The sequence below is a fragment of the Nannobrachium achirus genome (genome assembly GCF_963921795.1).
Source record: "Nannobrachium achirus genome assembly, chromosome: 11".
In the NCBI taxonomy this organism is placed as follows: Eukaryota; Metazoa; Chordata; class Actinopteri; order Myctophiformes; family Myctophidae; genus Nannobrachium; species Nannobrachium achirus.
In genome coordinates this window covers 56173962-56194389 of record NC_137820.1, presented here as the reverse complement: position 1 = coordinate 56194389, position 20428 = coordinate 56173962, and the positions used below count along the sequence as shown (strand labels likewise).

General features: G+C 42.2%; 2 protein-coding genes across 2 annotated transcripts; both read right to left on the bottom strand.

The window, feature by feature from the left end:
• Positions 1-9095: 9095 nt before the first annotated feature.
• LOC308294876 (vitelline membrane outer layer protein 1 homolog) lies at positions 9096-15022 on the bottom strand. Its single transcript, XM_080737782.1, has 4 exons — positions 14835-15022; positions 13547-13674; positions 12966-13075; positions 9096-9787 (listed from the first exon to the last, which is right to left on the bottom strand). The coding sequence occupies exons 1-4, from the start codon at positions 14857-14859 to the stop codon at positions 9496-9498; spliced, it is 555 nt and encodes a 184-aa protein (XP_080593908.1). The 5' UTR covers positions 14860-15022; the 3' UTR covers positions 9096-9495.
• A 2881-nt stretch (positions 15023-17903) lies between these two features.
• On the bottom strand, positions 17904-20428 carry LOC308294874 (vitelline membrane outer layer protein 1 homolog). Its single transcript, XM_080737780.1, has 4 exons — positions 20348-20428; positions 19951-20078; positions 19316-19425; positions 17904-18508 (listed from the first exon to the last, which is right to left on the bottom strand). Exons 1-4 carry the CDS (start codon positions 20370-20372, stop codon positions 18211-18213), a joined length of 561 nt encoding a protein of 186 aa, XP_080593906.1. The 5' UTR covers positions 20373-20428; the 3' UTR covers positions 17904-18210.

Here is a 20428-nt window from a genome sequence, read left to right as displayed (position 1 = left end):
GTGAATAGTAATATGCATGTATTGTATTAAGCTTTCAAGCTGTTCATGGCATGGCACCGTAGGAGCCTGCAGTTTCTAAAAGGGTTGGTCTGTCCGACCAATCTCATCAAACTACACACCACAGCTGATCATTATGCACAAAAGGTTCTTAGCATCATAGCTCACAATTGGTGACGTGTAGGCCTGGTACCTACGAAAAAGAAACAATGTAAAGATAGCTTTCCTGTGGGCAGCATAACTTGAAAAGCCCTTATGCAGAACCAGCCATATTGTACAGAATCAGCACAAGAGTTAAGATATAAGTGAAGTAGGAGAAACGGGTGGTGTTGGGGCCTCCACAAAATAGACTCTCGCATGGTTTAACTGGAAAGGGGATGCCAGTAGTTGATGTTGCTGTAGGCGCTGCGGGTAGAGAACATAAAGGTGACACATTTAACGAGCCTCCTGAAACCAGATCATATCAGTGATGGAATGTGAAATATGGCGCAGTAGTAAACAGGTGTACTTTCACCCACCTTTTGAGACACTGACAATGACACAGCGAAGTTCTGACTGATATGGGGCAGCACTGAGAAAACAAACACGTTTGATGTGATAACATCAAAGGAATGCTATGCTTGTACAGTATGTCTACAATTCCGCTAATATCGCGTACACACACACACACACACGCACACGCACACACACACACACACACACACACACACACACACACACACACACACACACACACACTAAAATAACATTGTTTTCATCATCATGCTTATATAAATAAATCAAATTAATACTCCAATACAATACACAATAGAGAAAGTGAAATGGACAGACAGACAGACAGACAGACAGACAGACAGACAGACAGACAGACAGACAGACAGACAGACAGACAGATAATTTAAAGGGACGCTAACCCGTTGGTCTGAGCAACAAAGCAGACAGGGTGATGTTCTCCATCCTCTGACTGTGATGGTGTCCATCTCAGCATGAACTGTCCCGGTTCTGATCCAGTCAGGTTCATGTTGTGGGGTCCGCTGAACAACAACTCAGAGACCCTACAACACCACCAGAGAAGAGAACATGGTCTTAATTTTACATCTTCAGGCCTTCAGAAACATTGGGGACACCACAGGACAACAAAACACCCTTTAAACATGGTACAAAGGACACGCTAAATAGCTATCTGATACATTTTTAACTAGAACTGCAATGGACTTATATTGGGCTTACATGTGTTTACAAAAAAGCTTACAGAAAACGTCCATTGAACTCAATGGACTTTTGCGAAGTTAAATGAAAAAAAGGTTTACTTTAGGTGACATAAAGTCCACGTGGGCAAAAAAACACACTTTAAATGTCTTCCTTTTTTCCATTGAAAGTTCAGAAATTCTATATTATGGCAGGCTGTTTGTTGCACAAACTTCTTCAGCAATCACCCCAGCGTTAGGGTGACTAATGACTAAATGAATTCCCACATGAAGGGAAGGCAAGCTATTCCTGTTGGACTGAATATTGTCTGTACTGTAGATATGGCATTAAGCTGGTTGCACACTGCTGCGTTTTTCGGGCCGAATATCGGAGTGAATTTCGGAGCGCGCAAATAAAAAATCAACCTCACGTTATGTCAGTCACGTTTGCACACTGCCGCAGGTTTCGCGCACCACTCGGTCCCTTTCTCTCTCTATCTCTCTCTCTCTCCTTGCCCTGGAAAACGAATTTCGCAACGAAAAACGCAGCAGTGTGCAAAGACCTTTAGTCATTAGTCAAACGTGCACGTTTTTTGCAGACATGAACGCCATGCATATCCACAGAGACAGATTTCAGTGAAATTGAAAACATTGGGCCCACTGCTGTGTATAGGCAGAGAGCTCCAGTTTACTGCTCTCAAACTAGAGGGCCTCAGTCTTGTGTTTTACTCACATGGACTTTGTTGCCACTGTGTTGATGGTGATTTCCAGTGTGTGACCAACAGGGGCGTAGAGCTGTGCTCTGTTAGCCGGGGTGGGAGGCAGGAACCTGGGTAGATACTGACCCTCTGTACAGCTGGCTACTGCTCCATCCACTGAAAGGGGATATAACCATTTTTGTTAGATTATTAATTTAATTAGATTACATGTATCTATTTATTTTATTAGCGCATTAACTGGTTTAGTTGCCTGGGACCCCAAAGAAAATAGACTAGGAGGGAACAATTTGTTGTTTAGATGAACAAGGGTTTTTGATGTGTACCTTTGAGAACAAATTGTATAGGCAGAGAGCTGAACCCAAAGCTGGCACTTATATTGTACTGAACTCCGCTGTTGTCTGTGAGGGTCATAGGCTTGTGGGGATAGTCATACATATACAACTGGACCACGTAGATGCCCTCGTTACTGCTGTCGGTGGCAGCAAATGACAAAGTGCAATTCTGAAAGCAGAGGCAACAGGAACACAGGACAGGAAGAGTACACAAACAAACCAGGAGAAATAATGGATCACTTTTCTTGCCTACTATTTCTTTCCATTTGATGTATTGATGTTGATGTACTGATGTATTACCTTGCTTATTGCAAGTCACTCTGGATTAAGAGCGTCTGCTAAATGCTTAAATTATAAATTCTAAAAAGAGGCATAGAGAAAGCTGTACAGACTAAGCTGGACTAAATTTATTTTTAATAAAATGAATAAATAAATATAAAATGTGTTTTAGCAATTAGCATCAGCATGATGTGATCTAATGTTCTTAATTTACAAAATAAACTCTTTCAACTCACGGTTATGGTGAGAAAAGGAGGAAGAGTCTTATAAGTATTGCATGCAACCTGGTCTCCATCTGGGTCAAATGCTACCAGGTTGAAGTTCCTCACACAGTTAGAAGGAACTCTGAGAGACAAAGAGAGACGGAAGATTATAGGACAACTGTTACGTGTGTCAGTAGAATGCTTGTGGAAGTAGTGTGCGCATGCTTGTTTTTTTTCAGGTTTTTCCATGTTTTTCCCGGGTGTCTACGGTTTCTTTTTTACCTGATTTTGTGAACAAGTGGCTACTTATTAAATAGGCCTGAACGATCTCTCGTAAATTCTGGGGAGATGAGGTGATGGGAGGGTGGTGGCAAGCTGGTTGCTGAGCATTTGCGGGGTGGGGCGTTTAGCTAGGTTTAGCTAGGTTAGACGAGGGAAGCGCACTATGTTGTGCAGGGGGAGAATGACGTGGGGGAAGAGCACTACGGCTGCAGAGGGAGAAAGGAAGGGAGGAGCACTACGTTGTGTGGAGGGAGGAAGGGGGGGGGTCGAAGGGGGGAGGGAGGTGTTTGGAAGAGGGCGAGGTGGGGGATGCCTGCCAGATTGCGCGGGAGGAGGGGGGGGGGGGGGGGGGGGGGGTTGGAAGTGGGCGATGTGTTCTTGCCACACCTGCCAGCGTGCTCGTGAGGGAGGAGGGGGATTAGGGAAGTGGGCCGGCGGGTATCTGTTGTGGAGGAGCGGAGGAAGACGGGTGGGCGGTGATGTTGGAGCAGGTGGCCCGGATGGGTGGGGCCGAGCCAGGCGTTGGTGGCTGGAACGAGAACCCCGGGAAGCTCTTCACGTAGGCTCGGAAAAGCTTTGCTTTCCGTGCGGTGCGTTAGAACGGGACGCCGCGAGCTCCTGCTGTGGGCCGGCGATCGCCTCTGGGGCGAGGTGGTATCGAACCTGTGGGTAGGACCACTGGCGACGGGCATGTCGCGGCGAGAAGCGGAGGAGCGACCTGGTCCGCTGCGGTGATCGCCGGCACGTCTCAGCTGTGCTGGAGGGACGGAGCGTTGAGTGGAAAGACTTGTTTCCGAGACCCTTGATGTGGGCCGAGACGTGGCTGCCTGAAGACGAGGAGAGGAGCTCCTCGTCGTCGGAGGCGTAGAGATCTAGCTTGTGCTGATCCATGTAACAATGTAATGAAAATGGACTGAATACAAACGAAGGATTTTAAAGTAACTGGAGATAACGATATCAAGACAATTAGTCCGAAGAATGAGAGCAACCTACTTTCAGCTTGTTCGACTACGAATGCAGTGAGAACAAGTAAGTGACGGCTCACAGGTGTATTTATAGTGTGATGATTGTGATGGTGATTGGCTAACTGATAAGAGGGCAGGTGATTGTGATAGGTGATAGTGAGCGGGGAGTGGCTGAGATAACAGAGGGTGGTCTCTACTCTTGAACCTATGTTGTTTCACAACTCCCTTAACAGCCCCCACACAACAGGTATATTTTCCAACGATTTTCAGGAGTTGGATTATCATTATTTGCTGGAAGACAGCTGAGCTGGTTGTTTTAAAAGAAACAGTTAGGGTAATGACACTATTCATGACCATGACAAACATTTTGCATTTTGCATGCCTACAGTCTGGCCTAGAAGAGATTGTAGGCAAGTCTGATTTGCAAGGTGATTTATAGAATGTTGATGATGATGTTAGTAATGTGTATAAAAACAAAAGAGTAGTTATTGTATTTTATTATGTTACCGTAGTGAAGGTATGATGTTGGTCTGAGGAGACCTGTTGGCTTTCCCAGTGTCTGGTCTGGTCAAGAGGTTCATTAACGTATAAGCCTCCCAGTTCACAATGCTATTGGTGTTATTTGTCCAGTTACCACCTTTTGTCCTGTGGAAGTTGCAGATTATTATTACTATTATTATAAACCGTGCACAAAAAGTAAGGAAACTTGACTTCGGTCCATTATATCTCCCCTTTAATAATAGGCTATTTAAGCTTAGTACGGCGACGGCAGATGACAATGGCAACCGGAAATGATCAGCGCTCGATAGATCAGCCGTCTGTACTACGCCAGAAGGTCCCTTTCCACGTTACGCCTACAACGCCTGCTGTATAGACGGGACGCCATGGGAACCAAAGCTTTCAGTGAAAGAGGCGGGACCACGTCGCCGACGGCTCTTTGCTTCGGCTCTCATTTTAAGCAGGAGAATAAAAAGAGGAAGAGTGTGTGGGTGTGAGGCACAAAAGGGTGTGGTGGCACCCACAGCTGGGATTAATTTGGTATAATGCTCCTGATCCGAGGGTACAGGTTCACTTGAAATGAAATAAAACAGTATTGCATGGGTTACATGTCTCCATTCCGACATGTCTCCTTTCCGACACTAACCCTATCTCTTACCCTAACCCTAAACCTAACCTCTATGGAAGTGTTGCCACTCCGACAATAAGAAGTCAATGCCGGAGTGGCGGCATGCCTGCTAGGTAATTTTGACAATTTTTGTAGGGGCGCTACCCACACGTTTGGCTGTGTTGCTCATTCCACAAATGCTAGATCCTTACTAGCTGTACCCCGTTGTAAAGGTGACAAGTCAACGATAAAAACACAATACAAATTGGTATTATTAAAGGGGAGATATAATCGACCGAAGTCAAGTTTCCTTACTTTTTGTGCACGGTTGAATTGGTTTAGTAACAACACAGTCTGTAATTTTTTACACAGCAAATGAGAAACAAAAATAGAAGAAAATTGTAAATACAAAATACATATGTAGCGGTGCAACAGTTAATCAAACTAGCCTATACTGATTTATTTATGAAAAGATAATATCATGTTATTTAATTCAAGTTAACTGTTTAGTTAACTATCCCTATTTTGGGCATGTGATTCTATGTGGGAAAAGAATATGTAAAACATGAAAATGCTATTTAAAGTCTCATTGTTTGTGTTGTGTCATAGTGCATCTCTCTTCACTCACTCCATCCAGAAGAAAGTGTTGATGGGGACCAGTCGGGTACTGATTGTTTCTTGTTGACACCAGTCTATGTTGTGATGCACCGGGTTCACCTCCTGTTGGGTCACTTTGCCACAATCATACCCATTAACACACTCCCATATGTCTGAAAAGGTGCATGATGTGAAGGCTGTTTTATGGCGCAGAACCACCTGTAATTATGAGATAATCATATAAAGGTTATACGTTACATGACTTTGATCCTGTCTCTGTTTACAGTAGGCGGATACAGACTCATTTGTTTTAATATTCAATTGTATTTAAATGTTAACAGTGAGGTTCTCTCATAAGCCCCCTATAGGGTTTCTTACCTCACTGGCACTAATTATCTGTCGAGGGAGAGCAAATGCATTTTCCGGACGCGGCAGGTGCCGGACCGGTACCTAACCCTAACCTTAACCCTAACCCTAACCTCAGTAAAACTATACCTAACCCTAACCTCAGTAAAACTGCCTAAACCTAACCTCAGTAAAACTTTGCCTAAACCTAACCTTAACCCTAACCTCAGTAAAACTATGCTTAACCCTAACCTCAGTAAAACTAAAACTATGCCTAAAGCTAACCCTGCCGTGGCAGTTACCGGCGATGCCGGTCCTACTGCCGGCGACGCAGCGCGACTGCCTGTCTAACTGCTGGTCTGTGCGTTGGCTGCCGGTCCTATTGCCGGCGATGCAGTTCGACCGGTCCTGTTCTGTGCCTGCCGCAGCAGTTCCGCGGCAGGTGCCAGTGCCGAAGAAAGTATTCTCTCCTTCTGGATTCACTATTCCTATGGAAACTAACATGTTACGCATTTTGTATAGGCCTACTGTCTTCTATTCTGAATTTGAACCTGTTTATCAGCTCAAGTTGAAGTTATCTATATTTATCCCTTAATCAAGGGATAAATCATCATATATTGAATCTTGACCATCAGGTCAGCATTCAAATCAGCTCCTGTATAAGTTATATTGTGCTTTTTGATTGATTGATTGATTGATTGAATATTTTATTAGAAAAAATTAAGAACAGTACAAGTACAGTCAAAACAAAACAAATAATGTAGTACAGCACACGTACAGTCAAACACCCTGCCTAAAAGGAACATCCCAAAAAAGCGCTTGCGGTCTTGTTTCTGTTTATCTTATTCATAAAATAAGTTAAATAGTGCTTCTTTAACAGAGCCTTGTTTTTATTTCAGTTTACCTCTGCCTAAAGTGCTTTTTTGTCATCATTCTAGTTTTCGTTATTTTGGTAGTTTAATTAAAGAACTTAAAAAAAAACATTTTGTCATTTTATCGTCTAATCAGGCTTTTGGGAACACCCAGGACAGTTTTTGAATTTCTTCATTCAGTATTTAGATATTTGATATTAATTTCTTCCCATTTCCCCCTTCCAGGATCTTCCCATACAAACCCATTATAACTTCAAACTCCATTTTAACCATGATATTCAATTAAAACACCTGTCCTTTTTTCTGTTGACTCCTGACACCCTCCGAATACGTGAGCAGGCCGTGCTTTTTTGATAACATTTTTCATTTATTTTTTACAAACTTTTATTTAATAATTTTCATTTCCCCAATAAATTAATAGAAATCAATGAAAAATCTTATCAAAAAAGCACGGCCTGCTCACGTATTCGGAGGGTGTCAGGAGTCACCAGAAAAAAGGACAGTTGTTTTAATTGAATCTATCATGGTTAAAATGGAGTTTGAAGTTATAATGGGTTTGTATAGGAAGGTCCTGGAAGGGGGAACATGGGGGAAATGAATATCAAATATCTAAATACTGAATGAAGAAATTCAAAATCTGTCCTGGGTGTTCCCAAAAGCCTGATTGGACGATAAAATGACAAAAAGTTTTTTATTAAAGTGAAATATCCCTTTAAGTATAATCTTGAACTGCACCTACCATCAAAGATCCATTTGCGTACGTGTCCTTCGGGTCAAAGGTCATGACGGTACCATAAAAGTTGTTCTGTTGGGTTCCTCCTGCGAGCTTGGATTCCTGTTGGGCTTGTGCATACTTGGCTGCACAGAGCACCAGCAACACCACTGGTATCGAAGAGACACCCATGGTTTACTGAGAAAATGAGAGATCCACTGTCCTGTTTTATACAAGCGTGCATGCGTGCGCACAAGCACGCAAACACACACACATATTTTGAATATTTGAATTTGACTGTGGAACGAGACAATAACCTGGTCTGAAGAAATGTTACGTCTGTCTAACAAACTGTGCCTGCCTGTGTAGTTCAAAGATTGCATATACTGTAGGCCTATAGTTCAAGGTTCAAAGATTACATAGGCTTATACAGTAGGCTTATATGACTAGCATGGACTGTTTGGACTCTTTTTGTTTGGCACTGCATTGATAAGTTGCTTTAAGTATTGCATTGATTGATTGAATATTTTATTAGACAAGAATGGAGAACAATACAAGAATAGTCAATACAATAAAAAAAATGTACAGTACAAGTACAATTAAACACCCTGTCTAAAAGGAGCATCCCAAATAAGACCTTTTACGGTCTTGTTTACATCAGTAGTCCTTGGTATTCAATTCATAGACAATCTATTTGGGTTTTGATGTGACAATTATGAGCGCTGACTGCTTTTTACATTTTATTTGACGGTCCTTCTCTTTCAGTTATGGTACTTTATTTAATGAAATAAAATAAAAAATACTGTTGTGTTGTTTGCAAAGTGTGTTAATCTTTCTGTGAATATACGTACATTTACAGAATTAACAGAATTGTATATTTCTGTGAAGATACAATTCATGTCTGTTTGGTAACATGGAATGCAATTCCAAATCCACCTGCCTGTCTGTCTCTCTCTGTCAAACTGTGCTGGCTGGATTACATACAGGCAGTGGTGTAAAGTAACTAAGTACATGTTTTAGGTATTTGTACTTTACTTGAGTAAGCTGATTCTGATTCTAGTTAGCTATACAGTTAGAGCACAGTTGGGCAAACAGGATATTAACAAAGCACACACATAACTAATATGCAGAAGTGAATTTATTTGCAGTTTTCTAATCAATTGAAACCTTATAGGCTATCATACAGCAATTAGGTGTTTTTGAATGTGCTATAGAAATACATTTGATTAGTGTGGTTGCCCCTGCAGGGGAACCAGACTAGTACTTGTCTGACTTTATTCCTTCCATCCATCCATCTTTCCAGATAAACCTTTTTTTGCCGGGCTAATCCTCCCACAGTTTTGGTGGCACGCACCTGGACCATAATTATGTCAAATCGGCCGGCTTCATCGGGATGCATCGAAGAGATTTAACCATATAGACTATGGGTGTTCCAAGATATGGTCTTAATATTGATGACATCAGGGATGGACATAAAAGGGACAAGGGCTGAGTCTGACACAGAGATCTCCATATATGGCCATTAATTTATTAGTGAATACATTTTCCCTTTTGACTTGAATGGTGAAAATTCTACAGAAATTCATTTGCAAGTGTGACTCACGTCACGGCAACCAACATTTGCAATTTCCAATCTCTATAGATTGATTAGATTTTGATTTAAGAAGTGGTCAATACGATTTGTTGAATATCGGGTGGAAACCTCGTGTCCAAAAACTGTTACTTTTCATGATTCAATTTCAAAAGTATATAATAATAATAATCGATCTCGCAGATCTGAATTTTTTGTTATTTTTGAGTGCACGTGATGCTGTTGTATGATAACATTTATAAAAATAGGTAAAATGGAGAGCGGTTTCTGTAGACCACACAATGATATCCAGACAGTTTGCATGTGCCATTATGGTTGGCAGCAATGGAAACGCACATCGTTTAGTGCGGTGTCGTCCCCTCCCTTCCCCTCAATCCTCGTCTCCAGCCCACAGATGACTCTGTCCGGGGCACAGGTGTGGCTCCAGTCCCCCCAGGACCCCCAGGGCATTCCTTCACCAATGACTTCACCTCCGGTCTTGCAGGAGAGGCTGACGTCGTTGGCAGCGGTGTCGTCACCAGCGCCCTGGTTGCTCTCTACTTTCAGCTTGAAGCTTTTAAACCCTGCAGGGCACCACTTCACGGAGGACCAGCTACCCCAGCTGAAAAGAAAAAAAAGAAAAAAGAAAAAAAAAACATAGGCTAAATTATGAGCTAGTTAGATTTGTTGGTTAGGTTTGTTGTCTCGGAGTCTGATGTTACCCCAATGGAGGATTCGACTCAAACTGTGGTAGCATCAAAAGCAAAATACAGGTTTCAAGGGGATGGCAATATTTCAGATTACACTTAGCCCACTTTTATTTTTCACCATACACATTTTTGTATTCTCATTATGTTGAATTATCTTAAGATCTACAAGCTCACAACGCATCACATTTGCGATGCATTGTGAGCTTATGGATTGGCTATTTTTAGAATTGGGCTTAAGTGGTCACTTTTTTGCCACCGTCTAGTTTTAATGAACTGACGCCTCACAGGGGCATATTTGTTCATTCCTAAGATACACTCTAAATTAATGATAGCATGCACAAACCAATGATGAAATGGTTATAAAAGTCACATTTCTTATGGTGGGTTATCCTTTTTCATTAGGCTCGCCTTTGTTCCATTTAGCAGACCCTGTCTGTCAACTGTATGTCAACTGCTCTGCTGATAAATGAGTTACTTTCCCCAAACTATAAGAGCCTAAAAGAGCTCTCCAGCAGCATCTAGAGGCCATGCCCGTTCCTTACACCCAATTCAATTTCAATTCAACCCACCCAACTGGAACTGGATGGATGTATTTCATATTCACTGAAGAACCTCAATCAGTCAAATATTTGATTATTGGCCCAGGAATGAGACAAAAACTAAATGTTCATGAATTCAAGGCGTCATGGAGTAATAGAGCATCGCAGTGAGGTGTCGGAAGCAAGCTGGCCATTCATCTTTACCATAGGGTTTTTCATTATCAGCCACAAAGTTGGAGCAATTCAATGTACACTTACCACTAGGCTGGTGGTTGTAAAATGGTTCTATATGTTCCTGTAGAACCCCCGAGTATGTATGCAATCACTCTAGTTTTAGTAAAAACATGTTTTAATCAAGATCGCACGGAGAAGAACTGCATTTCCCATACTGCTAAACATGTACATCCGGTGAAATCGACGTCTGTGATTGGTCTAGCTTCTTCTTCTTTCACATACCTTGCGGTTACCGCGGAAGTAGCTACTGCTCCCTGTCTGCCTGGCAGATTATTGCACTTCAGCAGAACTTCGTGAGCGAGTGTCTTTCTTTTACAAATATGATGCACTGTTAAAGATGACGATAAGAGCGTCCACATAGATGAAAATCACTACATGTCAGGCCATATGCTGGCCTGGATAAATAAACTGAGCGTGATTTAAGGGCTATATTTCAGGAAACAAGTGTCATTCGCAATGCATTCTGGGTGTAGTTTCCGCAATTTTACAAATAATGATGTACACAGTCTTGTACCCTGCCCTTTTTTTCAGCTTTCTAATTAATTGTTGCATTAAAAAAAATTGAATATTGTCATGATTCCTCTCCAGCCGAGGTGGCTTTGTCCGAGGCTTAAAAACGTTTAAATAAATACTTTATGAAATGTCTATGGAAGAATTGAATGGGGAAAACGCTTCCGACACCAGAGTGAGGACGGGGTGGGGCTTCACCTGCGATGCTCTATTCACGTTATTCCTGGCCCCGCCCCCCGCCTTCCTGTTCATATCCTGAAAGAGGCGGAGGCTGAAAAAGCTGGCCTGAAAAACATCATTTAATTGGTTTCCTGTTGTCCTTGCATTAAAGTGTCAGTAGTTGGCGTTCTAGGCTCTGGGCTCTGAATGTACCTGGGTTGCCATGTCTGCTTATAATAAGCAGTTTGTGTCTATAAAGATAGTATGCTTATTGGGCTCACTTTCTAATAACCAGTGGTTCCCAAATCTTTTCATATCAACAAGGACCCCAGATTAACATATTTGTCCACAGTCGCAGACCCCATCTGAAAATATGTGGTGCCAGGGACCGCCATACAGATTTTTTTTTCTCAATATTTCTTTTAAATAGCAAATATACAAGCTCACAATGTGTCGCAATGAGACACATTGTGAGCTTGCTGATCTGCTATTTTCAATTGTAAATATAAAGTAGTATAGCCTAGTTGCTTCTGTTGAGCTTATTTCTCTGGCAAAATCTGGCAACAGACAATTCCGTGTCACTTCCTTACTTGGGAGGAAGTGAAAAGATGTTTTTTGAAGCAGCACCCAAGAGGGCGATAGCAAGAGGGTGCAAAAGACCCGTACTTCCCGTTTCTGCATGACGTAGGGGGGACACCTTTTTAGGAGGCGGAAGCAGGTTGGAGTCTATTCATTTACAATGAGAGAGCTAACGTGAACACAGATCAAAATAATAGTTCGGAAGCTATGCTCACTGAACTAAATATTGGACCCGATCATCACAAGCCACATAATATTAACAAAATTGTCATACTAAAGTGGCTTTTTTCATCGACACAACAAAGGAGAAAATCAACTTTATTATTGCTCTTTAGCTGTCCCAGCAACACACTCTCGCGGGATCTATAGCACCAGTAAACAGGACGTGCGCGAGATTTGCAGTCAGAGCCGGCGCCCACTTAGGAGTCAATTTGTTGGATTTGTGTACCATGTCGCACTCTAGTGGATCCAATGAGGATGAGCTATCTTCATTATTAAATATCTTTGGCAGCACACAGAGAAAAACTCTCTATCGCCCTCTGTAAAAGAAAATGGCAGCCTCCATAGAGAGGGCCAGGAATATGGTGAATAGGGGGGAAAAAACGTGTTTGATAGATCTAAAAGGTACAGTTTCATGACAGTACAGTTCACTGGTACAAGGTCAACTAAAAAGGTACCTAAAAAAAAGCTTGTTTCAATTGGGGTCCTTTTTTAACTCATAATATAGAATGACAAAACACGGTACACCGCATGTACAATCAATCAATCAAAGTATTCCTTTAAAGTTAAATCAAATAAAGAGCTACAGTAGTTAGGGCTGCCAATGCATTTCAATGAGAATGGATCGGTCTGCTGCCAGTTGTGCATTTCTCCACAAAACACACCATTACCATTGAAATGCATTGGCATGTATGGCCTACTTGTGCGCCAGCAGAGCATGCAAGTACTGCGATCGGTTCTCTTCGGTGCTGTCTGCATGTATGTGGGTGGGCAAATTGGCACTCTGTCGAGGCTGGTCCCTCTTAAACAAAAGCTATCTCAACACTGGTGTGAGGGGTCATATACTTACTATCCAGGATTTGATTCCACGTATTTGTCAATGCTTACTCCGCCCCTGACACAATGAAGGCGAATACCGTTTAATGCAGTGTCATCACCCCAGCCTTGTTTTCCCTCCACCTGTCAACACGAACGAGACAAGAGCAAAGAGAAGAGAATAAACAAGACGAGCAGAGAGGTGCGACGCTGCAGTTGTAAATTTAGCATTAGGGAAAAGAAGAAAGAAAGTAGAAACAGTGATCATCACGGAAATCGTGTTAGTGTTCCTAATTTGAGCATTTGAGCATTTGGCATTTTGTTCAAAAGGGAGCACTCTTGCAAACTTTGGAAGCCAATCTTAGCCAATCAAGATGGAATATGAAAAATCTGAAAGACCCTTTTTGTTTAATGACTTTAGAGATACTGCATACCAATTTGCGTGATTTTTGGACAAAGTCTGTAGGAGTACTGTCCAAAAATGTGTTTTGCACAAACCCACCTCCTGGTGGCGCTGTAACAGGCCCTGAGGCCCATGTGAAAAATTGGGGGCAGAGGTTCTGCTCTGCCACCCAGGGAGTGTGCGTGCGCGATGTAAATCCTAAATTGCCTCACCCGAACACTCAGGCCTCCAGCATATGTGCCCCTTGGGCAATTCTCAACATGGCCGAAGGTGCCCCAACGAGCCCCATTGGTGACCTTGAGGACTTGGGCTTGTGCCTGCCAGCACACAGCAGCCAACACTGAAACATATAATTATAATATACAACACAATGATGGGGCAAATATTCACAAACTAGACACAGCCATGAGATTAAAGGGATATTTCATTCTAAAACACTTCAGGGATCGTTGATTCTTCGGTTATACGGTATGGGGACTTTTTTCTAATGCCCACACATCCACCCTGAGGTAAATAAATTACATCGTTTAATAGATAGATAGATAGATAGATACCTTTATTATCCCAAGGGGGAAATTTAGTTGTCCAGTAGTAGCACAGCAGTATACAGTTATTTACAAAGTTACAGAGACGTAAGAAAGATAGATAAGAGGGAAAAAAACAAAAAAAACAAAGACAAGAGCAGTACAGTACCAATAAGGAGAAGGTGCATCAATAGAGGGGGCGAATAATATATAAGAATATATACATAAAGTGTCTTGCAAAAGAGACCATAGCAGTCAATGCTAGTTAGTGCAAACAAGTATCTCACTGTCAATGTTAAACAAAGCAAAAATACTCAGAAACTACCAACACTAACAACCTAATAGTGCAGTGTCAAAAATCAGTGCGAAAAAAAGAAGAAACTAGGAAGCGTGTCACCGCAAGGCGCACATGAGCACTCTTCCTGGAAGGTCCTTAGAGGTCAAAGTCAATACAGCAATTGTTCCTTAGAGGTCAAAGTCAATACAGCAATGGTTCCGTAAGTCTAAGTTAGGAAGGGAGACCTTTTCAAGCGTCCGTTATGTGTCTCGTTGTACAGCTTAAGGGCAGCCGGTACAAAAGATTTTCCTAATCTCTCACATCTCCGTACTGGGTAGGTAAAGCGGTCGTTTCCTCTCTTACTCCAGTAACTGGTGATCTCTAGATGGAGGGGGTGGGAGGAGTTCTCCAAGATGGAATCTAGCTTCTTCGCAGTGCGCACCCTGGTTACTTCCTCCACCCCCTGCAGTGAGGACCCAACGACAGAGCCTGCTTTCTTCACCAGTCTGTTTAGGTTAAACGTGTCACCTGCTCTGTTGTTGCCACCCCAGCATGTTATGCCAAAAAAGAGGACACTTGCCAATGTTTAATGTTGAAAACGAGTCGTATTTCCCTATAAGTAAAACATAAATACACATCTGAGTATCTTTTTCGCCACTGTATAATTTTGTAAATAATACTTTGAAGAGTAGTACTTACCGATGATGAGTCGGAAGTTGGTCATGTTGTCAGATCACAGCAGAGCTGATGTGTACGTCCTGCTTCATACCATGCTCTTATATAGTCCTGCTTATGATAACTATGATTACAAAAAGGCAGAAGTGATATTGTTTGCCCTCAAACAGTCACCACCAAACACAATATTTACACAAAGTTGTTAAGCAAATTCTTTAGTATCAAAGCTGTTGTCACTGGTACTGTTTGCAGATTGTTTTGCTCTGAGGTTGCCACACTGCTGCATAATCACACACTATCAGCCTTTATTTTTGCCAAATTAATAGAATAATAAATGGTGCATTTATGTAGCACCTTTCTCGTAAATGCAATACACTCACACGCACATCCACACCGACGGTGCAGGAAACATCCTCGTGGAGTAATTAGGGGTTCAGGCATTGTCTTGCTCAATGACACTTCGAGGAACACCTCCTAAGTAGGCTGTATGACATGGTTCATGTAATTTACATTATGATCAAAATGAATGAAGGTCTTTAAAGGCCAGTCTAGGCATCAGAGCCCAGACCTGGACCAATGTCTGCATAGTGTTGCGCTGACCTGTGACCTGTTTTACATCTCATTAAAAGTAATGAGAAGGTTGTAGATCAGCAGTACTACTTTGTTGTTTCAAAAGATCCTTATTTGTTCATGTTGTTTGCATACTGACAGGGTGTACAGGATGCTAAGGTGATGCTTAGGTGACACCTTGCGTGATCTTTTATTTTTAAAAGATCACGCCAAGCTGTTTGTAGATTTCCCATCATCTTTCAATTCAACCCCGCCTGAGGATTAACTATAATTACTACTTTGTTGTTGACTCTAGTTGTGTTGATTGGATCTTCTCCAATAGAAGACAGTGAGGCTGAATGATATATCTTGATAACTGACAACTGACGATGAATCATTCATGGCCCTGTGGTTGATTATTTTTAAACTGACACCTGAAATGTACCCGGGAAAAGTAAATCTAATAAGAAATGATCCTGACAAGTGACAACTTGTCGTTTTGTTCCAAAATATCCTTGTGCATGTGCTAGGACTCTGCAGCATTCCTTTTTGAGCAGCACTTCCGTATAGACAAATCAACCTGTTCATTGGGAGTAATTGGGGGTTCAGACATTAGCCCCTTCCCAATTCAGAGTGCGCACCCTTCAAAGTGCGAGCCTAGCTAATGGTAGGGTATTAACTAAGTGCACAGGACATACGTTTTGCCTGTGAAATGGGACAGCACTGCTGAGTGCAGAGCCGAGCCGAGGGCTTCGAAAGGAAACGAAAAATAGCCCAAAATCTGAACAGTTTTCATTGTTGTACTTTTTTACCTTCTTAAATGCTCCCAAACTTATTTTTTTGTGGCACAGAATGTACTTTTTTTAGGATATTATTTAATTGTTTGAACGTCATGTGTGGTCAATTCACCATGACAGAGCCTATTTAAAAATGTCGCCTGTTCGGGCCAGAACAGGCGGCATGCCGTGATACACTCATGTAGCCGGCTAAAGGAGCCTGACAGACGGATACATGAGTATCCCAGGACGATACACACCGGTTCTATGAATTCTCAGACAATGCCGTGGCATATTTTTAAATAGGCCCTGTCATGATTAACATTAACATTTTAATGGCGGACGTTCGGTTGTTTTCGTTTTGATTCGGGTTGAATCGTGGGGGCACGTTGCATTGTGGAACTCCGCTATCCAACAAAGTGCTTGAACTTGAAGGGTCCATCAGCTGTATGCTTAGAAACGAAGGAAAATAGTGCCCAAAAGGGTAGGTTTGAAGGGGACTACAAAATGGTTGCTCTGCGCACCCCTGTGATGTCATCACACTTGAAAGGAGTACTTAGTAGTTTCCAACCCCCGAAATTGAGAAGGGGCTATTGTCTTGCTCAAGGACATTTACGTGGAACATTTCCTGAGTATATGGCATAGTGCATGCCAGATTTACATTACAGTCTGTGACAGCAGAACAGATTATCCAAATGAATGAATGAGATAACAGGTCTGTCTTTAAATGCAAGTCTACCTGTGTTTTGCGCTGACCTGTGACCTGTTTTACATCTCATTAAAAGTAATGATAAGGTTGTAGATGGCTGTCATGGCATCCTCTCATGGAGGCTCTTATTCTGTTCTCGTGCAAACTTCTCCAGGCTTTGGACTTTAGATAATAGTCCATAGATTGTGTGTAGGACGTTTCATGCAAATTGCTCAAAAGTCCCAGGAGAAAAAAAACGGTTTAAGTACTTTACACACTGCTCAAAATGGCAGAAAATCTAAGGGCGGAGCATTGGTCAAAGAGACAGATGTGTTCCTCATGAGTTAAGGCACATGTGTAAGCAAGTTGCATGGCCTTAGGCCAAACGAGGCATGACTTATGCCTGTTTAAAGATTGCATTTTTCAAATGATTGCTATAGTGCCCCTCTTTGGCCAATTGAAGTAAGATTGGTTTCAGTGATATTTGGACTAACCCCTCTACATTATTTCAAAGTTTCAAGAAAATCTGAGTCTGCATTACGTATGTATTCGGGGCAGAAGAACGTTTTTCATAAAACTGCAATATTCATTGGCACATTTTTTTCACATACAAACTTCTCTCCAAAAGGGATTTTAGATACTGGTCCAAAGTTTTGTGTCAAAAGTTTTGTGCACATTGCACGAAAATCCCAGGAGGTGTTTTATTTGAACTTTTTTTTTCATTCAATTGGTGGAGATCTAAACCTCAGAGGTCAAAAGTCAGAGTGGCAAAGTTATTCAGCATGAGGAGACAAATGAAGTTTCATAGCAATTACTAAAACAGGGCATGAGTTATACCGGTACCTGTTCAAAGTTAGCATTTTTCATTTGATTTCTACAGCGCCACCTTTTGGCCAATGGTTGTGAGTTTTGTATCTTCTTCGTTTTGCCCTCTACCATATTGCAGAGTTTTGTGAAAACTGACTGTGGTTGGACCTGTAAACCTGCTATGTGAGAATAAAGCTGATTCTGATTCTAGTTAGCAATACAGTTGAACACAGTTGGAGAAGCGGGATATTAATAACAAAGCACACACACAGCTAATGTGCAGAAATGAATTTATTTGAAAATGTGTAATTAATTTTAAACTCATATAAGATAGCATACAGTAAAGAGTTGCTTTTAAATGTGCTATAGAAATACATTTGATTTGATTTGATTTTGATTTAAGAAGCGGTTAATAAGATGTATTGAATATCGTCGCTGTCGGTTTGAAACCTCATGTTACTGAAAATGTTATTATTTTTAATAAATGTCAATTGCTAAAACATAGGCCATTAATTTATGAAACAAGATAAGTGGTTTCTGCCCGACCGCAACGATATCCAACAGTATGCATGTTCCATTATTATGGTCGGCAGCAATGGAAACGCACATCGTTTAGCCCGGTGTCGTCCTTCCCGGCTTGTCTGTTCTCAATCGCTGTCTGGAGCCCACAGATGACACTGTCCGGGGCACAGTGGGCGCTCCATTTCCCCCAGCCTCCCCATTCACCCCCTTCACCACCATGTTCAGCTCCGTCCTTGCACAGGAGTTTGATGTCGTTGGCGGCGGTGTCGTCACCAGCACCCTGCTTGCCCTCTACCTTCAGCTTGAAGGCTTTAAACCCTGCAGGGCACCACTTCACGGGGTACCAGCTACCCCAGCTGAAAAAAAGGGAAAATCCTGTTTGGCCGGTGTAGCGATAGGGCGGTGTAACGATAGGGCGGTGTAACGATAGGGCGGTGTAGCGACGGCGAAGTGGACTAACAGGGGCAAATGTACGAACGGGCTCTCCTACCGTACTGATGAGCAATACAATGGTTATATGTCACAGTTATTGTCCACGACATTGCAAGCGACGCGAAGGCCAGCGGACCTTGGTCCTGCTCTTCGCGCCCGAGCGCCGCAGGCGCGAGTGCCCGCGAAGAGCGGGCCAGGGTCGTGCGGCCGGCGGAGCGCCGTGCGAGTTACGAAGCCGTGGTGAATGCAATCGTTATATTTATGCCCAGGCCGTAAGGCCTGGGCAAGCGCACGATAAACACATGAATGGGATGAAGAACGTTTGCTTTACAGTCTGTTGGAAAGGCTCCCCCTGTTAGTACACCGCCTTATCGCTACACCGCCCTATCGCTACACCGGCCAAACGGGACTAGCCCGAAAAAAAAAGTTAAATTAAAAACATGTTAATGTTAAGAGCTAGTTAGATTTGTTGGTTAGGTTTGTTGTCTCTGACATTATACCCCAAAGAAGGATTCGCCTCAAACAGTAGCCTAATCTCTTAGCCTATGTGTTTCTCTAGTAGTAGGCTACAATACATGCAGTGATGGAAGTCTGCGGCTGGATGTGTAGGAAGAGTTTTTACGTTGAAAAAGAATAGCTTGTTTGGAGCAGCTTGTAAAAGAATTATAGCTTAAACTTAACTTTAAGCTATATCTCAACACTGGTGTGAGGTGTCATATAGGCCTACTTACTATCCAGGATTTGATTCCACGTATTTATTGATGCTTACTCCGCCCCTGACACAATGAAGGCGAATGCCGTTTAATGCAGTGTCATCACCCCAGCCTTGATCTGACTCCACCTGTGACAGAAAATCAGGTCAACACAAGAAAAGAGCAAAGAGGAGAGAATAAACAAGACGAGCAGAGAGGTGCAACACTGCTGGTGTAAATTCAGCATTAGAGAGAAGGGAAAAAAATAAAGTAGAAAAAGTGCTCATCAAAGCACAGGTCTCCACCAGATCATGTAGGTTATTGTGGCCTCCTAGTGGTGTAATAATAAGCAAATCTGAAAAAGGTGCCATTCTTTCTCTGTCTTTCACAGCAATCAGACGCTGCGTTCATAATTTGAGGCATTTTGTTCAAAATGAGCCACTTAAGAAAAGTAGAAATTACTCATTAAGTTCTCAAATGTATAACACATCTTTTGAAAATAGCAGACCTACAAGCTCGCAAATGAGAGCTGAAGTGGTTAATGTATGTTTTGTAGGCTAAAACAAAACACAACACAAGGTTAAAATATGGAGTTGAGGTTTCTGCTCCAAAGCAATGCAATAGAAATTTAATAAATATGCTTCAACTGTGAGGTAAATAGTAAATTGCCTCACCCGAACACTCATGCCTCCAGCATATGTGCCCTGTGGGCAATTGGTGACATGGCCCCAGGAGCCCCAAGGAGCCCCGTTAGTGGACCTGAGGATTTGGGCTTGTGCCTGCCAGCACACAGCAGCCAACACTGAAACATAATACAACACAATGATGTGGCAAATATTCACAAACTAGCCATGAGATTAAAGGGATATTTCACTCTAAAACACTTCCGGGGTCATTGATTCTCTGGTAGGGGGACTTTTTTCTAATGTCCACACATCCACCCTGAGGTAAATAAATTACATAGTTTAATGGTGAAAATGTGTGGTATTTCCCTATAAGTAAAACATAAATACATATAGATTTTCACCACTGTATAATATTGTAAATAATGCTTAGAAGAGTAGTTCTTACCTATAAGGAGTTGGAAGTTGGTCATGTTGTCAGATCACAGCAGAACTGATGTGTACGTCCTGCTTCAGACCATGCTCTTAT

Bases quoted from the DNA above. Each gene is read 5' to 3' on its own strand.
- LOC308294874 (XM_080737780.1), bottom strand. From the start codon at position 20,372: ATGACCAACTTCCAACTCCTTATAG. The intron at 19,426-19,950 runs GTGAGGCAATTT...TTTCTGTCACAG, and splicing joins CTGGAGGCATGAGTGTTCGG to GTGGAGTCAGATCAAGGCTG. The intron at 18,509-19,315 runs GTAAGTAGGCCT...CCTTTTTTTCAG, and splicing joins GTGGAATCAAATCCTGGATA to CTGGGGTAGCTGGTACCCCG.
- LOC308294876 (XM_080737782.1), bottom strand. From the start codon at position 14,859: ATGACCAACTTCCGACTCATCATCG. The intron at 13,675-14,834 runs GTAAGTACTACT...TATATGTTTCAG, and splicing joins CAACTTCCGACTCATCATCG to TGTTGGCTGCTGTGTGCTGG. The intron at 13,076-13,546 runs GTGAGGCAATTT...TCGTGTTGACAG, and splicing joins CTGGAGGCCTGAGTGTTCGG to GTGGAGGGAAAACAAGGCTG.